General features: G+C 45.6%; 1 protein-coding gene across 1 annotated transcript in view; it reads right to left on the reverse strand.

Moving 5' to 3' along the window:
• The window catches only part of LOC124546270 (transcriptional regulator ERG homolog), a 290,203-nt gene that overhangs the window by 82,269 nt on the left and 186,381 nt on the right, over positions 1 to 21,553 (reverse strand). Inside the window, exons 4-5 of the mRNA XM_047125024.1 lie at positions 9,126 to 9,173; positions 3,272 to 3,461 (exon numbers count right to left, since the gene is read on the reverse strand). Coding sequence (XP_046980980.1) covers positions 3,272 to 3,461; positions 9,126 to 9,173 — 238 coding nt within the window. The remainder of the gene's footprint in view (positions 1 to 3,271; positions 3,462 to 9,125; positions 9,174 to 21,553) is intronic.

A 21,553-nucleotide genomic window follows, 5' to 3' on the forward strand; every position in this document is an offset into this window, starting at 1 on the left:
GACAAGGAATGTTTCTAGATTGTATTCACCATAGTCATACTCGACCATCAACTGGAATGATGGTATGCGGTTCTCGTAGCCAGTAACTAGGGCCACAGTCATTGTATTTCTGGCGTATTAGAGCTGGCTGTTGTGCTCTTCGAGGTGTCCTCGAAGTTATCTTGCAAGAAGATTAAGCAGGATTTCATATTACCTGTCTTGTCCTGATCTATCTAGGTATAGAGGGTGTTGGACTCATTCTCGACCTCTCTCATCCAATGAAAGCATCTGACTATGGGTTACCCAGAGGCTGGCACACCATCACTCAGCAGCCACTATGGTTGGTAAACTCTGTTATAAAGTTCAAGCAGCATGGAATGATGCACCCGTATCTGTCATCCAAGCTCAGTTCGATGCCCAACCGGGGCAGAACTATGGTTGCTGGCAGAGTCAGCAGCTCTGAGTACCAAATTTCGCACCATGTGTACCTCCAAAACAACTGCAAACTTAATCATGTACTCTTCCTAGTATACTGTTTATTCACAATAGGTGATATTTCGCTACTCTTCCTACTATACTGTTTATTCACAATAGGTGATATTTCGCTATCTGCAATACTTCCTGGCGTCGCAATTTTAATAGCCAGCAGTGTATCGTGGGCAAAGTGATGATGTGACAAGGTAGTTAGTCGCTTGCAGCATTGGTCAGAAGCGCAACGTCCTCGCATGTGCCGCAGCAACAAGTGGAGCCCCCAGGGCCCTTCTCGGTCTGGATCAGCGCACCCTGCCGCCACACCGCATACCAATGCCGGCTGCTCTTCGCTGCGTCCTCTGCTTCTCTGCAGAGAGCTACAGATTCACGTTCCTGTTCTGCACACCCTCATACTAGATGGCAACCATAGCGCTTCACTGTGCGCATTTGGTGTTCTCTAGGCATTTCGGTAGTTGTCATGTACACATCCTTACATGCAAGACGAAAATATGAAGCTTTCATTAGAAGGTAAATAGCTTATAAACTTACGACGCTGTGCACGATTAATTTTCACACCTCAGCGAGGTGTGTGCTGATTTGAAACTGCTTGTCAGATTAAAACCGGGACTAAAACCTGGGAACTCTACCACCCGCGGGAAAGTGCTCTACCGTCTGAGATATCCAAACACGACTAGCGACCGGTCCTCACAGCAATACTTCCGGTAGTGCCTATAATCAACACCCACTCCGCTGCAGGGTGGAAATTCATACGGGAAGCAACAGAAATGTCAGACTTATTCAAAGATCGTAATTACGGTGAAGTCACCGCTATTTTTAATGATCCACTGGATATTGAAAAAGGTGGAACACAGTTCTTAACAGAGCACCACGGATAGCAACGATACTTTGCAATTGCTCCCTTGTTGGCCCAAAGGTTGGTAAGGAGTTCTTGTGACTGGGCGTTCCATTCTTCCACCAGCTCGGTTGACAACTGCTTTATCGCTGTTGCTGCGTGTCGATATTCTGTAATACGTCTCTTCACCTCATCCCATACGCGTGGCGTGGGATTTAAGTCGGGGAGACGGGCAGGCCATTCCATTCGCCTAATATCGTGTCGCTACAAGAACTTCTCCACCTGCGCTGTTCGATGTGGCCGCTCACTGTCATCCACAAAAATGAAAATACCGAATGGACCTCTGGAAAACGCCCATGTGGAAAGAGCACAGTGTCATAATAACATTGACCACAACGTGTACGGTGTTCAAAGTTTTGCAGATCAGTGCATCCATGTAACATTATGCATCCCCACACCGTAACACCCGACCACCAAAACAATCATGTTTGCATTTCGTGTTCCCACCTATCACCATATGAGGATGCACCCAGAATGACTAGTCAGACTGAATCTGCTCTCATCCGAGAAGAGTACACAACGCCACTCCTCGTTAGTCCAGTCGCTACGCTCTTGGTAGCACCACAGACGCTACCGCTGATGTTCTGTTGTCAACGGAACAGAGTGCTGATCGTTAGGCGAAGAGACCACCCCCATCCAGTCGTCGTGTCACTTTGGCGAGCGAGATTGCGTGCTCTGCAGCCCTGTTAAATGTGGTTGCAATTGCACCTGTTGTTTAATGTGGATCTCTTCTTGTCCGCTGTGCCGTGAAGCGGTCATCTGCTCTTGTAGTTGACCGTGGTCCACAACCTCTTCTCCTTCGGGCAAGAGTGCCCGCGGTCGTCAATGCTTCCCACACAAGTGAAACAGTAGTTCTTCGTCTATTTTCCCGATGTCTCTTTCCGTGGGGAGGCATCCAAATGATGTCTCCGGGCCATGTTGGAACGAAGTACACCACCATAGTGCACCGTAACTCCTCGCTGACTGATACATACCATCTTTTCCCGTTTCCTTAGCTGCCCCATATTGCAAGGCCAAACCCATTTGCTATGCGACGTCCAACTTTGTTTCCACGACTGGAGACCTCTAGCATCATGCTCCGGCACTTCCATTTATTTCGACTGAGTGGTTGGTATGTTTACTTTACCTACCCATTCCTTAATTTTTGCATTACAGGGTATTAATGTGTCATTGAGAACAGCAAGACACGTTGCTGTAAGCCGTAGAGCTGAAGATTTAAGGGTCCTGTGCTGTAGGAAGAAATTAAGACTGTAAAGTTTGCTGATGGTTCGGTATTTCTGTTAAAGACGACAAAGGACTTTGAAGATCATGTGAATCGAATGGATTGTGTCTTGAAAAGAGGTTAAAAGATAAATATAAATAAAATTAAAACGAACGTAACATGGAATGTATGCGACTTAAGATAGGCAGTGATATATATTTAAAGGTTAGGAAGTCTTCTGAAAGTTTTTGTATAGAAGTGAAAAGTGAGCGATAAGTACCAGAGACAGAAGGAATGTGGAAGTTATTGTAATGTGGCGAAAAAGAAGAGTAATGATTATACGGATAGACTCAGTAAGTGGTACGACATCGAACTGGGGAGAAACTACCTTTATGGCTCAATTTGCCAGTAAGGAAGGATACTTTGATAGGAGGCATTCCGTGGCATCAGCCTGTTGTTGATTTGGTAATGGATGGAAGAGTGGGGAGTAAAAATTATAGAGAGAGTGTAAGGCTTGAATATACTTGGCAGGTCGAAATGTAAATTATGAAAATACGTAAGACTTGTACGAGGCAGAGTTGCGAGGAGAGCTGGGTCAAACCAGTCTTTGGAAGGCAATCACAACAACAAAACAAGAGCAACTACAACAACAGCAACAATGACAATAAACAAAAAGAAGAAGAAGGCACGCCGCAGCGGGTGCTGACCTGAGCGCGCGGCTCAGCTTGTCGTAGTTCATGTTGGGCTTGCTCTTGCGCTCGCCCCAGCGGCGCGCCACCTCGTCCGGGTCGGTGAGCTTGAACTCGCCGTTGGTGCCCTCCCACGTGATGCAGTTGGCGTTGCTCGAGTCGGACAGCAGCTCCAGCAGGAACTGCCACAGCTGGATCTGCCCGGAGCCTGCAACAGCGGCGAGCGCTCAAAGCTGCCGTCCACTGCCGCCACCTACTCGACTGTAAATTTATGAACAAACTGACGCGTAAGTAAAAGTCAAGGACTTCTGATTTCACATAACCTAAGTCTCTGTAATTTTTACCATTCATTCGTCCTTTTTCGCCATTTCTTAATTTTTTAATTTATTGCTATTTCAAGTAGATCTACCATGTTGAATCCTAAATGAAGATACTTACAAAATTAAGGTGCACTGTGTTGTAATCCAGGATTGTTCAAATTACAATAACGAAATATTTTGGGAAAGGAAAATGACCAATACAATATAGTGAGTACAATAAAACGATATGAAATGAAATAAGTATAAGCCACCACAAACTACATTACAGAAAGTCAGCCCCATCTATGTACAACTATTTTTTCTGTGCTTCTATGCTGAATCCTTTTATCGTTTCGGGACTGTTTCGAAAGACTTCGAGTTTCTTGTCGTGCATTGTAACTTAAATAACTCCTTCTGAATCTTATCCACGTAGTCTCCGTCACTACAACACTCTTCATAAGTCAGTGTGGGTTGGCGCAGTTCTGATACAGAACGCTTCGTATTATTAATAAAGCACTGAACAAATAAATACTTATTGATGACATTTAAGTACAAGTTGACATGTGTCTATGGCAGGACGTCGGCAAAGGAAGTTCCAGAGTTATGTTTTCGTGCAGTTGTGCCATAGCTTTGGTGCTCTAACAGAATTATATCATGAAACTTCCTGGCAGATTAAAACTGTTTGCCGGACCGAGACTCGAACTCAGGGCCTTTCTTTCAGGAGTGCTAGTCCTGCATGGTTCGTAGGAGAGTTTCTGCAAAGTTTGGAAGGCAGGAGACGAGGTACTGGCGGAAGTAAAGCTGTGAGGACGGGGCGTGAGTCATGCTTGGGTTGCTCAGTTGGTAGAGCACTTGTCCGAGAAAGGCAAAGGTCCCGAGCTCGAGTCTCGGTCCGACACACAGTTTTAATCTGCCAGAAAGTTTCATATCAGCCTACTCTCCGTTGCAGAGTGAAAATCTCATTCTGAAAATTATACCATTTTCGCTTCCAACCAGACGCTATGTTAATAGAAAATATTAAAGAATTATTTGTCGTGAAAGAAGCAGACTATTCTTTCATATTCTCTGCCTTCAAGTTAGTTTATTTATGCTGTGTACTCGTATATGCAGACTGAAGCGACGAATGAAAGTTCGTAACAAGGCTGGGATTCAACCCGGGCCCCTCGCTCAGTATACAGATACACCAACCGCTACGCAACCCTGGCACAATGGCTTTGCTACCCTTGCGTGCCTACCTCCTCAATCTAAATTCCCATTCATGCCTCAGCCCACTTGGCATTCCCCCTATACTCGGACAGCACAACAGAAGCTCTCCAAGTGTATTGGAACAGTACCTCAATATCGAACGAGACGGGGAATCCTGCCTGAAATCCAGGCTTAGGTGCTATAATCAAATGAAACTATATGGTCCCAGGACCCTTCCAAGTCTCAAACATCTATGGCAGATACATGCAGACTGAAACGACGAACAAGGATTTGTATTCAGGCCAGGATTCGAAGCCAAGTCTCCTTCTCACTAAGCAGATGTGCTAATCACTACGCCATCCTGACACAGATGCTTGGCACAAGGGTATGGACTACCCCAGCACACCTCCCTCCTCAATCCGAATGCCCATTCACACCTCATGCCATTTGGTCTCGGAATCTGGATTGAGGAGGGAGCCGTGTTAGGGTAGTCCATGCAGTTGTGCGAAGCCACTGTGGTTCAAATGGCACTAAGCACTATGGGACTTAACATCTGAGGTCATCAGTCCCGTCGACTTAGAACTACTTAAACCTAACTAACCTAAGTACATCACACACATCCATGCCCGAGGCAGAATTCCACCTGCGACCGTAACAGCCGCGTGGTTCTGGACTGAAGGAAGCCACTATGTCTGCATATATACATCACAGGTGTCTGAAACTGCAAAAGGTTTCTGTACCCATACAGTTTCATTTGATTAGTTTACTTACACTGGTTGTCATAAAAAGAGCAGCACCCAGAGGGACAAAGCGGATTTCAATCATTGTCAGCAGGCGTGTGGATGACAGTACACATACGAAATGATTACACTTTCAGCTCTGACAGACCAGTATTTATTGTGCTACATGGCAATAAAACGTATGAGTTAATGCAGCATCGTGCCCCATCGTTCTGAAAACAAGCATCCAGACATCGCGCCATGGAATTGTTTCGGATGTAGTCCCCATCGCATGCTACTTGCATCTGAGCCCGCAGTTTCCACAGATTGTTGGGTGCAGGTGGAGTCCTGATGGCATCCTCCATGGCACTCTACACATTCTTTATCAGGGAGAGATCGGGCGATGTTTACCATGAGAGAGTATCCGCAGCTGGAAAGCACGCTCGGGTGGTGGCAGTGGTATGGGGATGAGAACTGTCCTGCTGCAATAGGGGATAAGTATGGACATTCACAAACGTTCAGAGTCTGCGGTTTCAAGAACTCCTCAACGCACCGTGTGGCTGTCGCGGAGCGAGTTAGAAACACTTATGATGCATGGGCACCATAGCATATCGCTCCCTACACTATAACACCAGAATAACGGGACGTGTGATGGGAATCCACTAACCGCTCCTCGTGCCGGCATCCATTGCGCCTCCAGACAGGGACCTGCATCCAAAGCGGGACTCGTCACTAAAGGTGGCCTGTTGCCGTTCTACTGAGTCCCAGGGGGACCAGGCGTGTCAGGCTCTACCAAGCGAGTCTGTGAGTGGCAGGTGTCGAAACGGTGAGCCGTGCGATATGCAGCAGCTCGCCAGTGGTACTAGCAATTATGAGATGTTGCACGGAAGGCGGGACATCCCACTCAGTAGCCCCTGTTATTACGGTTGGATCTGTTTGCACGTGGCAGGCAGTCCGTCAATTCTCTCTCCTTGTAGTGTGTATGTGTGTGTGTGTGTCAGACGTCCAGATCCTACATGTCATGCATGCATGTCTTCCTTGTATCTATTTACACCAACAACAGCCATTGGTGGTGTCTGTAGGATCAGCGTGATGCGCGATACGACGATAGGTCCACCCAGCCTCTTACAGCCCCACGATGCGGCCCCTCCGGGCGTCATCTAGCTGGACAACCTGTTGTCAAAGATGTCGCCTGGGTATAATGCACATTCACGTGTTGCTGTTGTTGCTATCCACTGTCGTACTAGCTGACCTGCCGTTTGGGGCCCTGTTACAAAAACTGATGGGCACATCTCGGCCCCATTCCATGAGTGCACAACCGTCTGTGCAAAAGTAATCATTGTCATAGCTGACTGTGTGTAAAATACCCACCCAGTTTCCACTGGATCAGTTTGGTGCTTCTGGATGCAGCTTTTTTTTAATGAATGCCAGTGTAATTTTGACAGTGTCGACGTAACAGAATATTTTGTTGTCTCTTTTAGCTTATGTTAAAGATTTTAGGGCACCTTTGTTTGGAATTTTCTTGTCAGTTATAACGTGCTGCATTCAACCTCTGGAGTCTGTCTCCATTTCTTTGTGACTAATGATACATAAATAAATTGCCATTTAAAAATTACCCGAACCTTTGCGAAAGATTTTTTTAAAATCTTTGAAGCTTGGCCAACCGCACTGACAGATAGGTAATACAGAAGTTAGCGGTACACTTTAAGAAACGACGGTCTTAGCGCAAGAGCGATCGGTGTTCTCATCGTACGACGAGAGTGTTTCACATTACCTGCGCTTCCACTGTTTCGTTAACTACTTAGGTGAGGCACGCTATGGGTCACCTTAGACCAAAACACACGAAGATAAAACTCGCGATGAATCGAGAAGGGAAGCAGTTAACAACTTCTATTGTTTACGCCTTATGTGACGTAAGTCATAAATCTGCTATGGAATACAAAATTATTAAGGCTTTCGTGGCCACTTGTTGACAAACTGCCTATTGGCTTATGTCTCGGGTTCTTCGGCCGACGTTCATTAGATGAACGTCGGCCGAAGAACCCGAGACAGAAGCCAATAGGCAGTTTGTCTGCTATGGAATCTCTTGTGGGCAACGAAACGGCTTGAGAACAGATGTGGTGCAGCGCCTTTCCGAACCTCTACGAGATTCATGGCAGATATGCGAGCTGCCGTCGATTCCTCCCCCGCGACATCAGCGCGGGCGGGCGCACTCATCGATGTCTCCACAGTCAGACGCCCCCGCAGTAAGGGGACGGCCGGTCAGGCTTCGGTGAGGACAATGGCTTCACGGGACCGGCAAAGAGGCTGTTGCTAAGCTAATGGACGGCGCGCCGGGGGCCGACAAAGCGACGCCCAGGCCAATGACTTTTTTCCCAACTTTTCCCTCCGCAACCCTCGCTTTCCGGCGACCCCTCGGGGCGGGCCCGGCGCCCTCCCCTCCTGTCACGTTACTGTTTGACGCTATGATGGAGTGTAAAATAGCAGAAATGATTGATCTTTTACGTGGGCACAAATTCTTACTAGTCCCATCTACTTGCTACCCAAAAGGCGTGCCTGGAATACGTTCGCCACTGTTTGCTGGTATTTCTGTCCCTCAGTTTCTTCAGAGCCCCTCAAAAAATCGACATTTCCTAAACACCCTACAAAAGTTTTACGTCTTATTATGCTAATTACTTCGACGTAGAGTGCTAAAAATGAAAAACTTTTGTCGAAACATGAAAGGAAAATGCGCTATGCATCCGTAAGGATTATTGTGTTTGAACATTATGTCTTACGTACGGCGCCTTCTTCGCATACGTTTGCCCCTTGGTTCCAATTTTCTCGCTTTCATATTTTGAGCTGTGGTAGCGGCCGACGTCTTCAGTCGTGCTCCCTTCTCCAAGAGGGGTGTATCTGACTTTCATCTTCACAAGGAAAAAGTGACAAACTGGCAAATTCAATGACGTCGTTGGTCATGAAAATATCACAGAATTCTGAGACAAGAAGGTTACCAGACGTGTTTTGCACAGCTACCAGTAAATGATTTTCAGTGTGTACTCGATGCACTGCACCATCTTTGTAAAGTTTAGGAACTTGTGCAGCGCACATGCAGAAAACGAATACATAGTTTAAACGTAATGATTCAAAATCATTCGCATTGTGATCTCTTCGTGCCTGAGAAAGTGAAGCCCAGGTACCGTTGTGAAGTATTGTGTCACCTCGCAGCTCTGTAGAGGGCGTTTAATAAACTCCATTGAGTTTGCTCACTATCGTAACGAAAATTTTGCCCGTTCTCGTAACATGAAAATGAGTTCCTTAACACCCACGACTCTTCCAGAAATCATTTCCTGCGTTTGTAATACTAAATATCTGTTGACAGAAAGCTCAGTATTACTGGTGAATGTTGTTTGTCACTTCCTGTACGGCCTTTGGCTTCTACTGCTATAAGTTCATTCTAATACCCAAAACGTGGAGGAAGTGTGTCTCATGGCAGATGCTTGCTTAAAAATTGGACACTGTGCCCTGTTTGAAATGTGAAAGCCAACGGGCACAATATTTTGCTGATTACATGCACTTCTCGGTCATGGAACCTAACCTACGCACCTTGCACGCTTCGCAAAATTTTCATTCCTTACATCTGCACGAAGAGATAGGACTGATAGTTGTGACAACATTAAATTGGCTTACCTGAACTGGCGAGGCGGCTGCTTGTAGGCCCGAACATCTGATACGGGTCTGCAAAAGAAGGAGACAGCAGCTATTAATGCCTCATTAAAGTTAAACATGATAAGTACTAAAGCTCAGGGAATTTCAGAAAATTTTTACTTTGATAAGTTAAATTTTCCTCATTAAATTGTTCATAGCGACAAGTTAAAACTGTGTGCCACGACTGAGACTCGAAGTCTGACCTCTGCCTTTAACAGGCAGTGATGTTCTCTCTTTGAATGGCATCATATCTCAGCCCCTCACAGACCTGCCTCCACGAAGCTCTGTTCTGGGCAGGGTAACTTGCTTGCTCCAAGCCCATTCCGGTCAGGCTCTTAATTTAGTCACTGCACTCGCATTCGGGAGGACGACGGTTCAATCCCGCTTCCGGCCATCCTGATTTAAGTTTTCCGTGATTCCCTAAATCGCTCCAGACAAATACCAGGATGGTTCCTTTGAAAGGGCACAGCCGACTTCCTTCCCCATCCTTCCCTAATCCAATGAGACCGATGACCTCGCAGTTTGGTCTCTTCCCCCAAACAACCCAACTCTTAATTTAGTCTATCCACCGCAGTGGTGAGCGTGCGTCATTTAGATCTTCTTTACCCCCGACTTTTCCTCTATGATTGTTCTTCCCATTACCTCTTGCCTTCTGACAATGTGACCACAATATTATAACTGATTTTGGTTGACAAGAGTCGCTGGCTTGTTCTGATGTAGAGCTACCTCGGGGGTCCATTCATTGGTTCGACGTGCTGTCCATGGTGTTCGAAGTAATCTTCCATAGCACGAAATTTGCAGAGCGTCAGTCCTGCAACTATTCGCTTTCTTCCTCATCCAAGTTTCTGCTGCATAGCTCACGGTACTGAAGGTTAGAGTTCGGAAGAGGGTGAACTTTGTTTCGGCAGTGACTGATGAGTCCTTCCAGATGCAAGGAAGTTTTTCTGTAGAACTTGTCGCAATCGAAATTCGCCTATGTATCTCAGGCTCGCAATCTCCAGCATCAGCAAATCTTGTGATGTAAGGTCTATTGTCATTACGGCGATCTGCAGTTATCACTTTGGTCTTTGTGTCGTTGATTTCAAGACCATATTCTCTGTTATGTTCGGTGAACTTTCGCCTGATTGTTTGCAGTTGATGCTCGTCTGTTACAATTATTAGCGTCATCTGCGTACCTGAGATGCTAATTTTTCTGCCATCTACAACGATACTGTCATACCAGTTCTCGAGAACCCCCCCCCTCCCCCCCCCTCCCTACAACGTTTTCATTAAATGCACTGAACAATACTGGAGAGGAATGCAACCTTGTCTCACGCTAGCGTTGGTAGAAAAGATGTCTCTTGCTTTCCCTCTACTTCCAGCCTTTCATATCTATCTATTAATCCCAATCAGAACTGTTATTTATATGTAATTTTTCCGCTGTAAATTGTTTAAATGGCTCTGAGCACTATGGGACTTAACTTCTGAGGTCATCAGTCCCCTAGAACTTAGAACTACTTAAACCTAACTAATCTAAGGACATCACACACATCCATGCACGAGGCAGGATTCGAACCTGCGACCAGAGCGGTCGCGCGGTTCCAGACTGTAGCGCCAAGAACCGCTCGGCCTTTACCGCTGTAGCCAATATTATTACTGTACTTTACGTTTGTAACATTTCACCTGATTGTATAAACAAGAATGAAATTTAAGCTATTTTAACATTTCACCTGCTTGCATAAACACGTTTAACCTATTTTAAGTCGCGCGGGATTAGCCGAGCGGTCCTAGGCGCTGCAGTCATGGACTGTGCGGCTGATCCCGGTGGAGGCTCGAGTCCTCCCTTGGGCATGGGTGTGTGTGTTTGTCCTTAGGATAATTTAGGTTAAGTAGTGTGTAAGCTTAGGGACTGATGACCTCAGCAGTTAAGTCCCATAATATTTCACACACATTTGAACATTTAACCTATATTAACTTGTCAAAATCGGATTTATATACTACCTGAAGTATTTATTCCAACGCATCTATTCGACACCTCAAAACAAACACCTCGAAAGCCTTCAAAAAATTATTCTGTAAAAATGTTGTTAGGATGTATATTCTTTGTACTCTGCGATAATATTTTCTCTTCTGCTATACGATTCTTACACCCAATAGTTTCCAGACATGGTAGTTGTTTACAAATTATTACAGTATACGTGTGATGTGTTACGACAGCGATAGGAATCTGTGACCACCTATCCTATGTTAGATACAATTTTTTGTCAAAAGAAACTTAAAACCATGTTCTGAAACAGTGTTTTGTTTCTTCCATTAGACAGCGTCACAAGTTCCTCCAAACAATCATAACACAACACACACGCAAATGTCATACTAACAAATATAAATCCACCTGATGATGGAGGTTTAAACCTTTGAAACGCGCCGTGGAGATAAATAAACAGTGATTGGTAACAGTAAACATGTTGTTTCATTTAATCTGCACTTATACCTGTTACACCCAGTAAAGATTAGGAACAGTACAGAGCCTAGGCGAATGCCAGACATCAATTCCGTCAGCTACCCGCAATTACTACGAATTTTGACCTTTCTGACAGGAAATCACGAATCCAGTAGCACAACTAAGACGATACTCCATAATTGCGCAATTTGACTAGAACTGACTTGTGTAGGACGGTGACAAAAGCCTTCAAGAAACCTAGAAATGTTACATCGACTTGAGAACCGCTGTCGATAGTCCTCGTTACTTAGTGAGAACAAAGAGTTAGTTGTGTTTCACAAGTACGATATACAGGGTGGTCCATTGATAGTGACCGGGCCAAATATCTCACGAAATAAGAATCAAACGAAAAAGCTACAAAGAACGACACTCTTCTAGCTTGAAGGGGAAACCAGATGGCGCTATGGTTGGCCCGCTATGTGGCGCTGCCGTAGGACAAACGGATATCAACTGCGTTTTTTAAATAGGAACCCCCATTTTTATTACATATTCGTGTAGTACGTAAAGAAATATGCATGTTTTAGTTCGACAACTTTTATCGCTTTGTGATAGATGGCGCTGTAATTGTCACAAACGTATAAGTACGTAGTATCACGCAACATTCCTCCAGCGCCGATGGTATTTGCTTCGTGATACATTACCCGTGTTAAAATGGACTGTTTACCTATTGAGGAAAAGGTCGATATCGTGTTGATGTATGGCAGTTGTGATCAAAATGCCCAACGGGCCGGATAGCTACGTTATTTAAGGAAACAGGAAGTGTTCAGCCACATGTGAAACGTCAACCACGACCTACAACAAATGATGATGCCCAAGTAGGTGTTTTAGCTGCTGTCGTGGCTAATCCGCACATCAGTAGCAGACAAATTGGGCGAGAATCGGGAATCTCAAAAACGTCGGTGTTGAGAATGCTGCATCAACATCGATTGCACCCGTACCATATTTCTGTGCACCACGAATTGCATGGCGACGACTTTGAACGTCGTGTACTGTTCTGCCACTGGGCACAAGAGAAATTACGGGACGATGACAGATCTTTTGCACGCGTTCTATTTAGCGACGAAGCGTCATTCACCAACAGCGGTAACGTAAACTGGCAGAATATGCACTATTGGGTAACGGAAAATCCACGGTGGCTGCGACAAGTACAACACCAGCGACCTTGGCGGGTTAATGTATAGTGCGGCATTATGGGAGGAAGGATAATTGGCCCCCATTTTATCGACGGCAATCTAAATGGTGCAATGTATTCTGAGTTCCTACGTAATGTTCTACCGATGTTACTACAAGATGTTTTACTGCATGACAGAATGGTGATGTACTACCAACATGATGGATGTCCGGCACATAGCTAGCGTGCTGTTGAAGCGGTATTGAATACCATATTTCATGACAGTTGGATTGGTCGTCGAAGCACCATACCATGGCCCGCACGTTCATCGGATCTGACGTCCCCGGATTTCTTTCTGTGGGTAGAGTTGAAGGATATTTGCTATGGTGATCCACCGACAACGACTGACAACATGCGTCAGCCCATTGTCAATGCACATGTGAACATTACGGAAGGCTAGCTACTCGCTGTTGAGAGGAACGTCGTTTCATGTACTACCAAATGCATTGAGGTTGACAGATATAATTTTGAGCATTTATTGCATTAATGTGGTATTTACAGGTAATCACGCTGTAACATCATGCGTTCTCAGAAATGATAAGTTCACATTGGAACAACCGATATAAAATGTTCAAACGTTACCAACTGTTCGTCTAAACTTGTGAGCCATATGTTTGTGACTATTACAGCGCCATCTATCACAAAGCGAAAAAAGTGGTCCAACTAAAACATTCATATTTCTTTACGTGCTAAACGAATATGTAATAAAAAATGGGGATTCGAATCTAAAAAAAACGCAGTTGATATCCGTTTGACCTACGGCAGCGCCATCTAGGGCGCCAACTATAGCGCCATCTGGTTTCCCCCTTGAAGCTAGACATGTTTCGTTCCTTGTAGTTTTTTCGTTTGGAGCTTATTTCATGAGATATTTGGCCCGGTCACGATAAATGAACCACCCTGTATACGAAGCAGTTATTGTGGTTTTGACGGCTGAATAAACATTTCTAACTCAGTGATTACGTGTGTGTGTGTGTGTGTGTGTGTGTGTGTGTGTGTGTGTGTGTGTGTGTGTGTGTGTGTGTGTGTGAAAGTGTAAGTGGGTGTCCGGCGGCTGGCGGCCCACGTACGTGGAGCTCATATGTGGTTGCGGCGAGCAGGCGGGCGGAAGGCGGGCGACAGCCAGTGTCTCCCCACGTCAGACGCACGCGTCGTCGGCAAACACGCAGAGTGCCGCCTCCGTATGCTAAGCGAGCCAACAGTGGCAGGGCTGCGAGCGTCACGTCGCCTTACTCGACACGGGGAGACGCGGTCTCCGAAAAATACTCCAGCGTTCTGCTTTCCAATTTTCCAGACAAGTGTATTGGTGCTTCGCTGAACTTCCTTATTTTCTAACGTCTTTCAGTTATCACGGCAGGACGCAAACTTTCTCTGAACCGATCTCTCCACGTAAAAACGGTCTTGTGGTAATGTTACAGTATTTGTACGCCGGTCTTAGAGCAGAGAAACTTTTAGCGTAACTGTGACAGTTATCAAGTGGGAATCGACAAGACAGTAACCTGAGATGAGATAATAAATAAAGAATCAGGAATGCTATTAGCCCTGGATTGGAAAAAGCCTTAAACAGTTACAATTTTTCACTTTGAAAATGTACCACGGAGCGTTTTAAATTCAGACTAGTGCGTCACATCACGAAAACTAGATAAGTTTGTCTTCATAAACGTCATGGACTGTGCGGCTGGTCCCGGTGGAGGTTCGAGTCTTCCCTCGGGTATGGGTGTGTGTGTTTGTCCTTAAGATAATTTAGGTTAAGTAGTGTGTAAGCTTAGGGTCTGATGATGGTTCAAATGGCTCTGAGCACTATTCGACCTGAGGTCATCAGTCGCCTAGAACTTGGAACTGATTAAACCTAACTAACCTAACGACATCACACACATCCATGCCCGAGGCAGGATTCGAACCTGCGAGCGCAGCGGTCGCTCGGCTCTGTAGCGCCTAGAACCGCACGGTCACTCCGGCCGGCAGGGTCTGATGACCTCAGCTGTTAAGTCCCATAAGATTTCACACACATTTGAACATTTGTTTTCTTCATAAACATTTAGATACTGATCAGCCAAAACATTACGACCATCTAATGGCGTGTTGGTCCACCTCTGGAGCGCAGCATATCAGCGATTGTGCTTGGTATGGATTCCAGAAGTACTTGGTACGTGTCCGAAAGTAATTGACATCAGATGTCTATACACGTATCACGCGATTTCTCGGAAATACGCCCGGTCGTTTCTTGGCACGTAGCTGGCGTCTGATAGCGCCAGATAAGCATCCTCGGGTTCAGATTAGGAGAATTTTATGGTCAATATGTCAACATCAGTTCACTATCATGCAACTCAAAGCACTGTAGTGCGATTCTGGCCTTATGACACGCACAGTTATTCTGCTGGAAGATGTAATGCCGCCCGGGGAAGACAGCAAAGCATGAAGACCAGTGTGGTCCGCAACAGTGTTCACGTAATCTACCTCAGCTCTCATGGAAGCCCATGAGAATGTCCCGTGGCGCGGTACATCTTTCGAGCATTGGTTCGACTGGATGACAGAGTAACCGGACTCGGTCATTTACCTGGTGTATCAAGAAAGGCATGTAAGTGTAACTTAAGTGAAACAAAGTATAATCAGTTTTGTGACCGCAGAATTTTAAAATAATAGAGCATAATCGCCACAATATTTTTAGTTTCTACGTTTGTTTGCATGGCAATCTTCCACAGTGGCTGTTAAAATCAGTTTATTATTGGTTTCTCGTCTTTAATTAAAGTGAATGGTGTAGTTCTGTTTAATTAAAATGCAGTTAGCTCAAATCGGAAAACCAATAGTAACTGATTTTGACAGCTGCTGCGGTAGATGTCCATGCAAACAAACGAATTTTGGACGCCTTGTCATGCATTTCCAAATGGCCTCTTCGTGAAGTTTGGAAGGGTACGTCTCAATCTGCATGGCGCAATTCTCTTTAATTAAATTGCAGTTTATTTTTTTCCATTAGTCTTGAAACAATCTATCTACGCTAGAGATGCTGAACATGTAACAGGCACATGGGAGTGCAGAATTGGAAACAATTTTCATTTCCATTCTAGTGTCACTTCGTGACCGCCACACTGAAGGCTGGCGAGATTCTACGTATGAAAATCTTTGGTCAGCATGCTTCGACAGCTAGAGATGACATTCAGTTTAGTTACAGATTCTTGAATTTTTCGGATGGAGTATGCGCATAGGCGGAATATTGTCAGTAAGTATTTAGACGCATTTTAGAGCTTCAGTGTTGTACGCTATATGATCAAAAGTATCCGGACACCACTATGTAAAGCAAAATTGACCACCAGAGGTGGGCCTGCCAGTACAAAAAGAGGCGGGAATTATGATGTTGTCAGGAGAAAAGCAGTAAGAGTTGAACAGTTCGGTAAGGAAAACTCATCGACTTCGAATGTGGATTGGTCATTGGATGTCACCGAGTGACACATCCATCAGGGGCATTTCAACCTAAAATTCTGTATGTGGCTGCACGTTCAGAGACCGTGAATAGTTACAACTGAAAGAAAAACAGCCCTCGGTCACTATTTTTAACAAATTAACCGGGTTTCAACACTGCTAGGAGTGTCTTTCTCAGAATTTAAATAAAAGAATGGCGTTTATTCTATAACATGGTCACAGAATTATGACTAAAAACCTATGATAGATGATTCCGTACTTATACTCTATCATACGTTTTTAGTCGTAATTCTGTGACCATGTTATAAAATATAGACCATTCTTTGATTTAAATTCTGAGGAAGACACTCCTAGCAGTGTTGAAACCCGGTTAATTCGTTAAAAATAGTGACCGATGGCTGTCTATCTTTCAATCGTAACGTTTGAACCCCTCTAAAGCTGCCCAATTCGACTGTCGGTTATGTGAAGTGGAAAAAGGAAGGAACAACCACAGGTAAGGGACCGTCAAGCATTGCGGAGGATGGTTGTAAAACATCGCATGAAATTAACGAAAGGAATCGCTCGGGAGTTCCAAAGTGCTATTAGCAGCGCTGCTAGCACAATCATTGCGCGTAGAGAGATAAAAAGAAGGAGGTTCAATGGTCGGGCAGCTACTCACAAGCCACATATTTATGTTGTGAGTGCCAAACGATGCTTTAGATGATGGCAACAGCTGCGCCACTGGACGGTGAATGCGTGAAAACGAGAGACTGGAAGTGATGGATTACTCTACACCCTATGCCAAGACGCGGAAGAGTTTGACTTCGGCAAATGACTGGAGAACATTACCTGTCATCACGTGTAGTGCCAGCAGTGAAGTATGGAGGAGGTGGTGTGTTTTTCGTGGTTGAGACGTAGTCCTCCCATTACTCTTAAAAAACCGCTAAATGCGGTTGGATACGAACACATTTTCAGCACTGTGTACTGCGGTCAGTAGAGGACAGTTGGGAGACAATGATTGTATCAGCGTGACAATGCACCGTGTTATAAAGGAACACCTGTGAGGCAACGGTTTGTAGACAGTAAGATTCCTGAAATGGTCCGGCGTATCCAGAGTCTCGAGTTGAGCCCAATGGAACACCTCTGGAAAGGCTCCAGACTTCAGCGTCCAGCATCATTTTACTCTCTGATTTCGGCTCCCATTCCCAAATTCAGGTACCTCACTGAAAACGTCCCCAGCAGAGTTCAAGCCATCACAAAATCCATGGGTGGGGAAACTCAGTACTTATGTCGACTAACAGGTGTCTGGATACTTTTGACCAGATAGTATATTTCGTGCTGGTAAGAATAATTTTTCTAAACATTTTTAATCGGGCTCTGTAAAAGCAATGTTTTACCGAAGCTGAATGATATACAAAGCAATAAAGGCGAGACAAAAAGGACTTCACAACTTTGGAATGATATAGAGATTTCTTGAGGTAACTAACAGAATCAGTAGATATGCCATTTTGTAGCATACAACCTCAAGTTTGATTCACGTAGTGTATCAGTGCCTATTCCGCTAGCGGAAGCGGCAGCATAGTGGACAGAAAATACCTACTTTCGCTGGTGCGAAGCGTGCTCGTTGTGTGTTTTGCTTTCATGAAACAAACATTGAAACAATTGTTCTGCGTAAGCAGACTATGGGGCAGGGAAAATCCACATGCAAACCTGAAACACGTTCGTGACAGCCCAAAAGTTAATGCGTTTTGTGCCCTTAGAAAATTTCTGGATAAAACTATCACTGGTATTGCGTATCTGGATATACTTGAAAACTTTTTAATTGCACTTATCGATAAAGATGACCGAGATGGGATGGTTTACTACCCGCAAGATGGTGCACCACATCATTTCCTCACGAAAGTTCGAGATGTCCTCGACAATCGCTTCCCCAGGTCGGTGGATTGGCCGTGAGAGGGTCAATCGCATGGTTACCACGCTTCCCAGATTTGACACCACTGGATTTCTTTCTCTGGGGTGTCATTAAAGACCGTGTGTATGTTCCTAGCCTACCGAACAATTTAGCCGACTTGAAAAATTGAATCTACGCTGCCGATGCAGAAGTTAAGCCCGATTTTCTGCAATGAGTGTGCGAAGCAATTGATAACCGGTGGACTGTTTGTCACATCACAAATGCTGGCCACATCGGATCAAAATGACATCTGACACTTCTATGTGAAACTTGAGGTTCTTTGCCATAAAATGACACATACGAGTCAGTATGCCAGTTCCGTGAGGTATCTCAATACATCTCTATATCATGACAAAGATGTGAAGTCCATTTTGTCTCACTCTGTATTAGCGCTCGGGACAGGCTTATGAGAACAATGCAAGGTATTAGCGCTGACGTCGTTAGGTGTGTGGTGACGACGCAGAGGAGCACGTGTGATTGTCGGGTATCGGCGGGCGCTGGGTGGCGGTCCGCGGCCATCAGTCTCGGCGACACAAAGGGCGGCCCGGCCGTCAGCGCCGCCTCCGCCGCCCCTGCCGCCCCCGCCGCCTCCCGTTGATTAACGAGCCCGCCACGCGCCGCCAGTCGCCACCGGCCACACGCGCGCCAAAACACACACGCCGGGGGCCCGGCGGGCACCAGTGACAGCGGGCTGCCACTGCTCAACTTGCCATCCTTCACATCACATTCACAAAAGTGCGATTTGCTTGTCTTTCAGTGCGGTGAAACAGTGAGGATGCGAGGTGCCGGGGTGGAGAAGAGTTTGAACCTCTTTAATTCTGACGAATTTTGCATGAGAACCAGATATGCACTCGACCCCCTCCTTATCTACCACCTAATTAATTATGCGCACAACGGTAACGGAATGAAATGATGGTGGACCCTGCTAGTTGCCAAAATAAGGAGTGCACACTCACAATAATTTAATAAAAATCTTAATCCACTCAGATAAAAAAGAGGAACTTTATCATAATAAACAGGAGGAAGTGGCATTCTGCATATATCTACGAAATGATATGCGGATTAAATATTACAAATTACATCAGAACATAAAGGCACATGATTATCGACACAAACAGTAGGTTAAAGGATAGGGTATTCTGAACTATTATGAGAATAAGTTCTCCTATTCTCTGTGATGCAATAGCTTGATGATGAAGACTGGAGGTCCTAATCAATCAAATATTACTCTCTCGACTATACTGTAGTATCGCGATTAGTAGTGAGAGCTCACATGGGATCACATGGAGAAACAAAGCAAGGTGAATTTGTGGCAAAGCGAGCGTCCATGCTGCTGAGGACTTCAGTATAAAACTGGTAGGTCCTACAATGCCGGAGCCACAAAATACTTTACCAATCCTGAAATTTGTAGCAGGTCTTCGGTAGGCAGCTTTCTGATGATGTGGGCGTCGACTTCTGCTGTGCAGCAACTCTGTTTCAACCCCTGGCCTCGAAGGCTTTCCGAGAATTCCAAGTTCTGCCGAAAAACGTGCGACTAAGTCGCATAACAGTCCGACTCCGACGATGATCAGATCCCGAATCCTACTGCCCGCGCAACGCAAGAGCGACGTCAACATTGCTCAACTCCCTACTCTGCTCGAAAACCGCGAATCAGCATTCAGTGCTAATTCCAAAATTTCCCCATACTGTCTCGAAACATCATCCGCGCCAATAGCGACCGTGCCCTCCAATTTCGAGCACGGCTTTATGACGTCAACTAGCTTTAGTTTAAGTTGACCAGTCATGCCTCTGCTATTCAGCTGAGGGCACTGAACTTGCCGTTTGACCGGCTACGAAAACAACCTGCCTAGACCACCGGCCATCCGACGCCAGACAGTCGCACCCAGCAGGGCATGGTTCTCAGAATCAAGAGGACAATGCAATCAGTCGGTGCCAGGAGTCTTCGTTCCGGACGCGCCAGAAGGTGAACACATTAACTGCGGCGACACTCAGACGTCTCACAGGTCGTTTCGCCCTGCATACAATAGGCGAAACTCGACCGACGTCGGTCGTTCCGCCAGGCGCTTAAGCCCATTGTACGAAACCCTCAGAATTCGGGAAAGTGCAGCCCCCGACCGGAAATGCAGTGTGCCGCGTCCTCCGATGCTCTCCTCGCACAGGCCACACATGGAAGTAGCCCAGCATGCATAGGAATCAAGTGAAAAGTACTTTTGAGCTCTCAGTACAAATGGTTCAAATGGCTCTGAGCACTATGGGACTCAACTGCTGTGGTCATCAGTCCCCTAGAACTAAGAACTACTAAAACCTAACTAACCTAAGGACATCACACACATCCATACCCGAGGCAGGATTCGAACCTGCGACCGTAGCGGTCGCACGGTTCCGGACTGCGCGCCTAGAACCGCGAGACCACCGCGGCCGGCGCTCTCAGTACAAATACCCGCATTACAATAACCTTATTCGGTCTGTTACTACCGTGCAATAACAAAGAACATTAATAAAACTGATGAAAATGAGAGGCGGCATGCAAAATAGGGCATGGAACCTCTCAAGGAGACACTAACACATCGAAAATCATTACTGAGTGTTTCGCTTCGATGGTAATAGCTACGTAGTACTCTGGCGACCTACTCTTTGAGTATGCAGAGTATCTACGTAATGTAACAGCCATGGCTGTATACATTAGACTGTTTTTTCCTTATGTTTTAACAATTGTGACCTTTCGTAATTCCAGAGATAATTACTGGACAAAGGAAATAATTCCAAACACAAGAAATAGTTAATGAAGGTTATAAAATTTCGGGAACACATTTGTGTAGGTAACATATTTAAATGATTAACGTTGCAGGTACACGGGTACATGTATGTGCAGGAAAAGCCATAGCAATGGTAAAATGCAGGTACATTAATAACTGGTGTGGCCACCAGAAAGTTGAGTGCATTATGTCGTACAGATGTTTGTGGGATGGAATTCCGTGCCTGTTGCACTTGATCGGTCAATACAGAGACTGTTAACACTGGCTGTGGGCGACGTTGGAGCTGTCGTCCGGTGATGTCCCAGATGTGCTCCACTGAAGACAGATCTGGTGGTCGAGGAAGCCAAGGTCACATGCCGACATTCCTTAGAGCATGTTGGGCTACAACAGCACTATGTGAGCGAGCGTTATCCTGTCGAAAAACATCCTCTGGGATCCTGTGCATGTATGGCAGCACAACAGATCGACTGACCAGAGTGACGTTCAAATTTGCAGTGAGGGGGTGTGGGATAGCCACCAGAGTGCTCCTATTGTCATACGAAATCGCGCCCCATGTCATAGCGCCAGGTGTAGGTCTGTTGTGTCTAGAACGCAGACAGGTTGGGTGCAGGCCCTCAAATGGCCTCATCCTAACCACCAAAGGCCATCACTGGCACGGAG

Source organism: Schistocerca americana, chromosome 1, assembly GCF_021461395.2.
Source record: "Schistocerca americana isolate TAMUIC-IGC-003095 chromosome 1, iqSchAmer2.1, whole genome shotgun sequence".
NCBI classification, from domain to species: domain Eukaryota; kingdom Metazoa; phylum Arthropoda; class Insecta; order Orthoptera; family Acrididae; genus Schistocerca; species Schistocerca americana.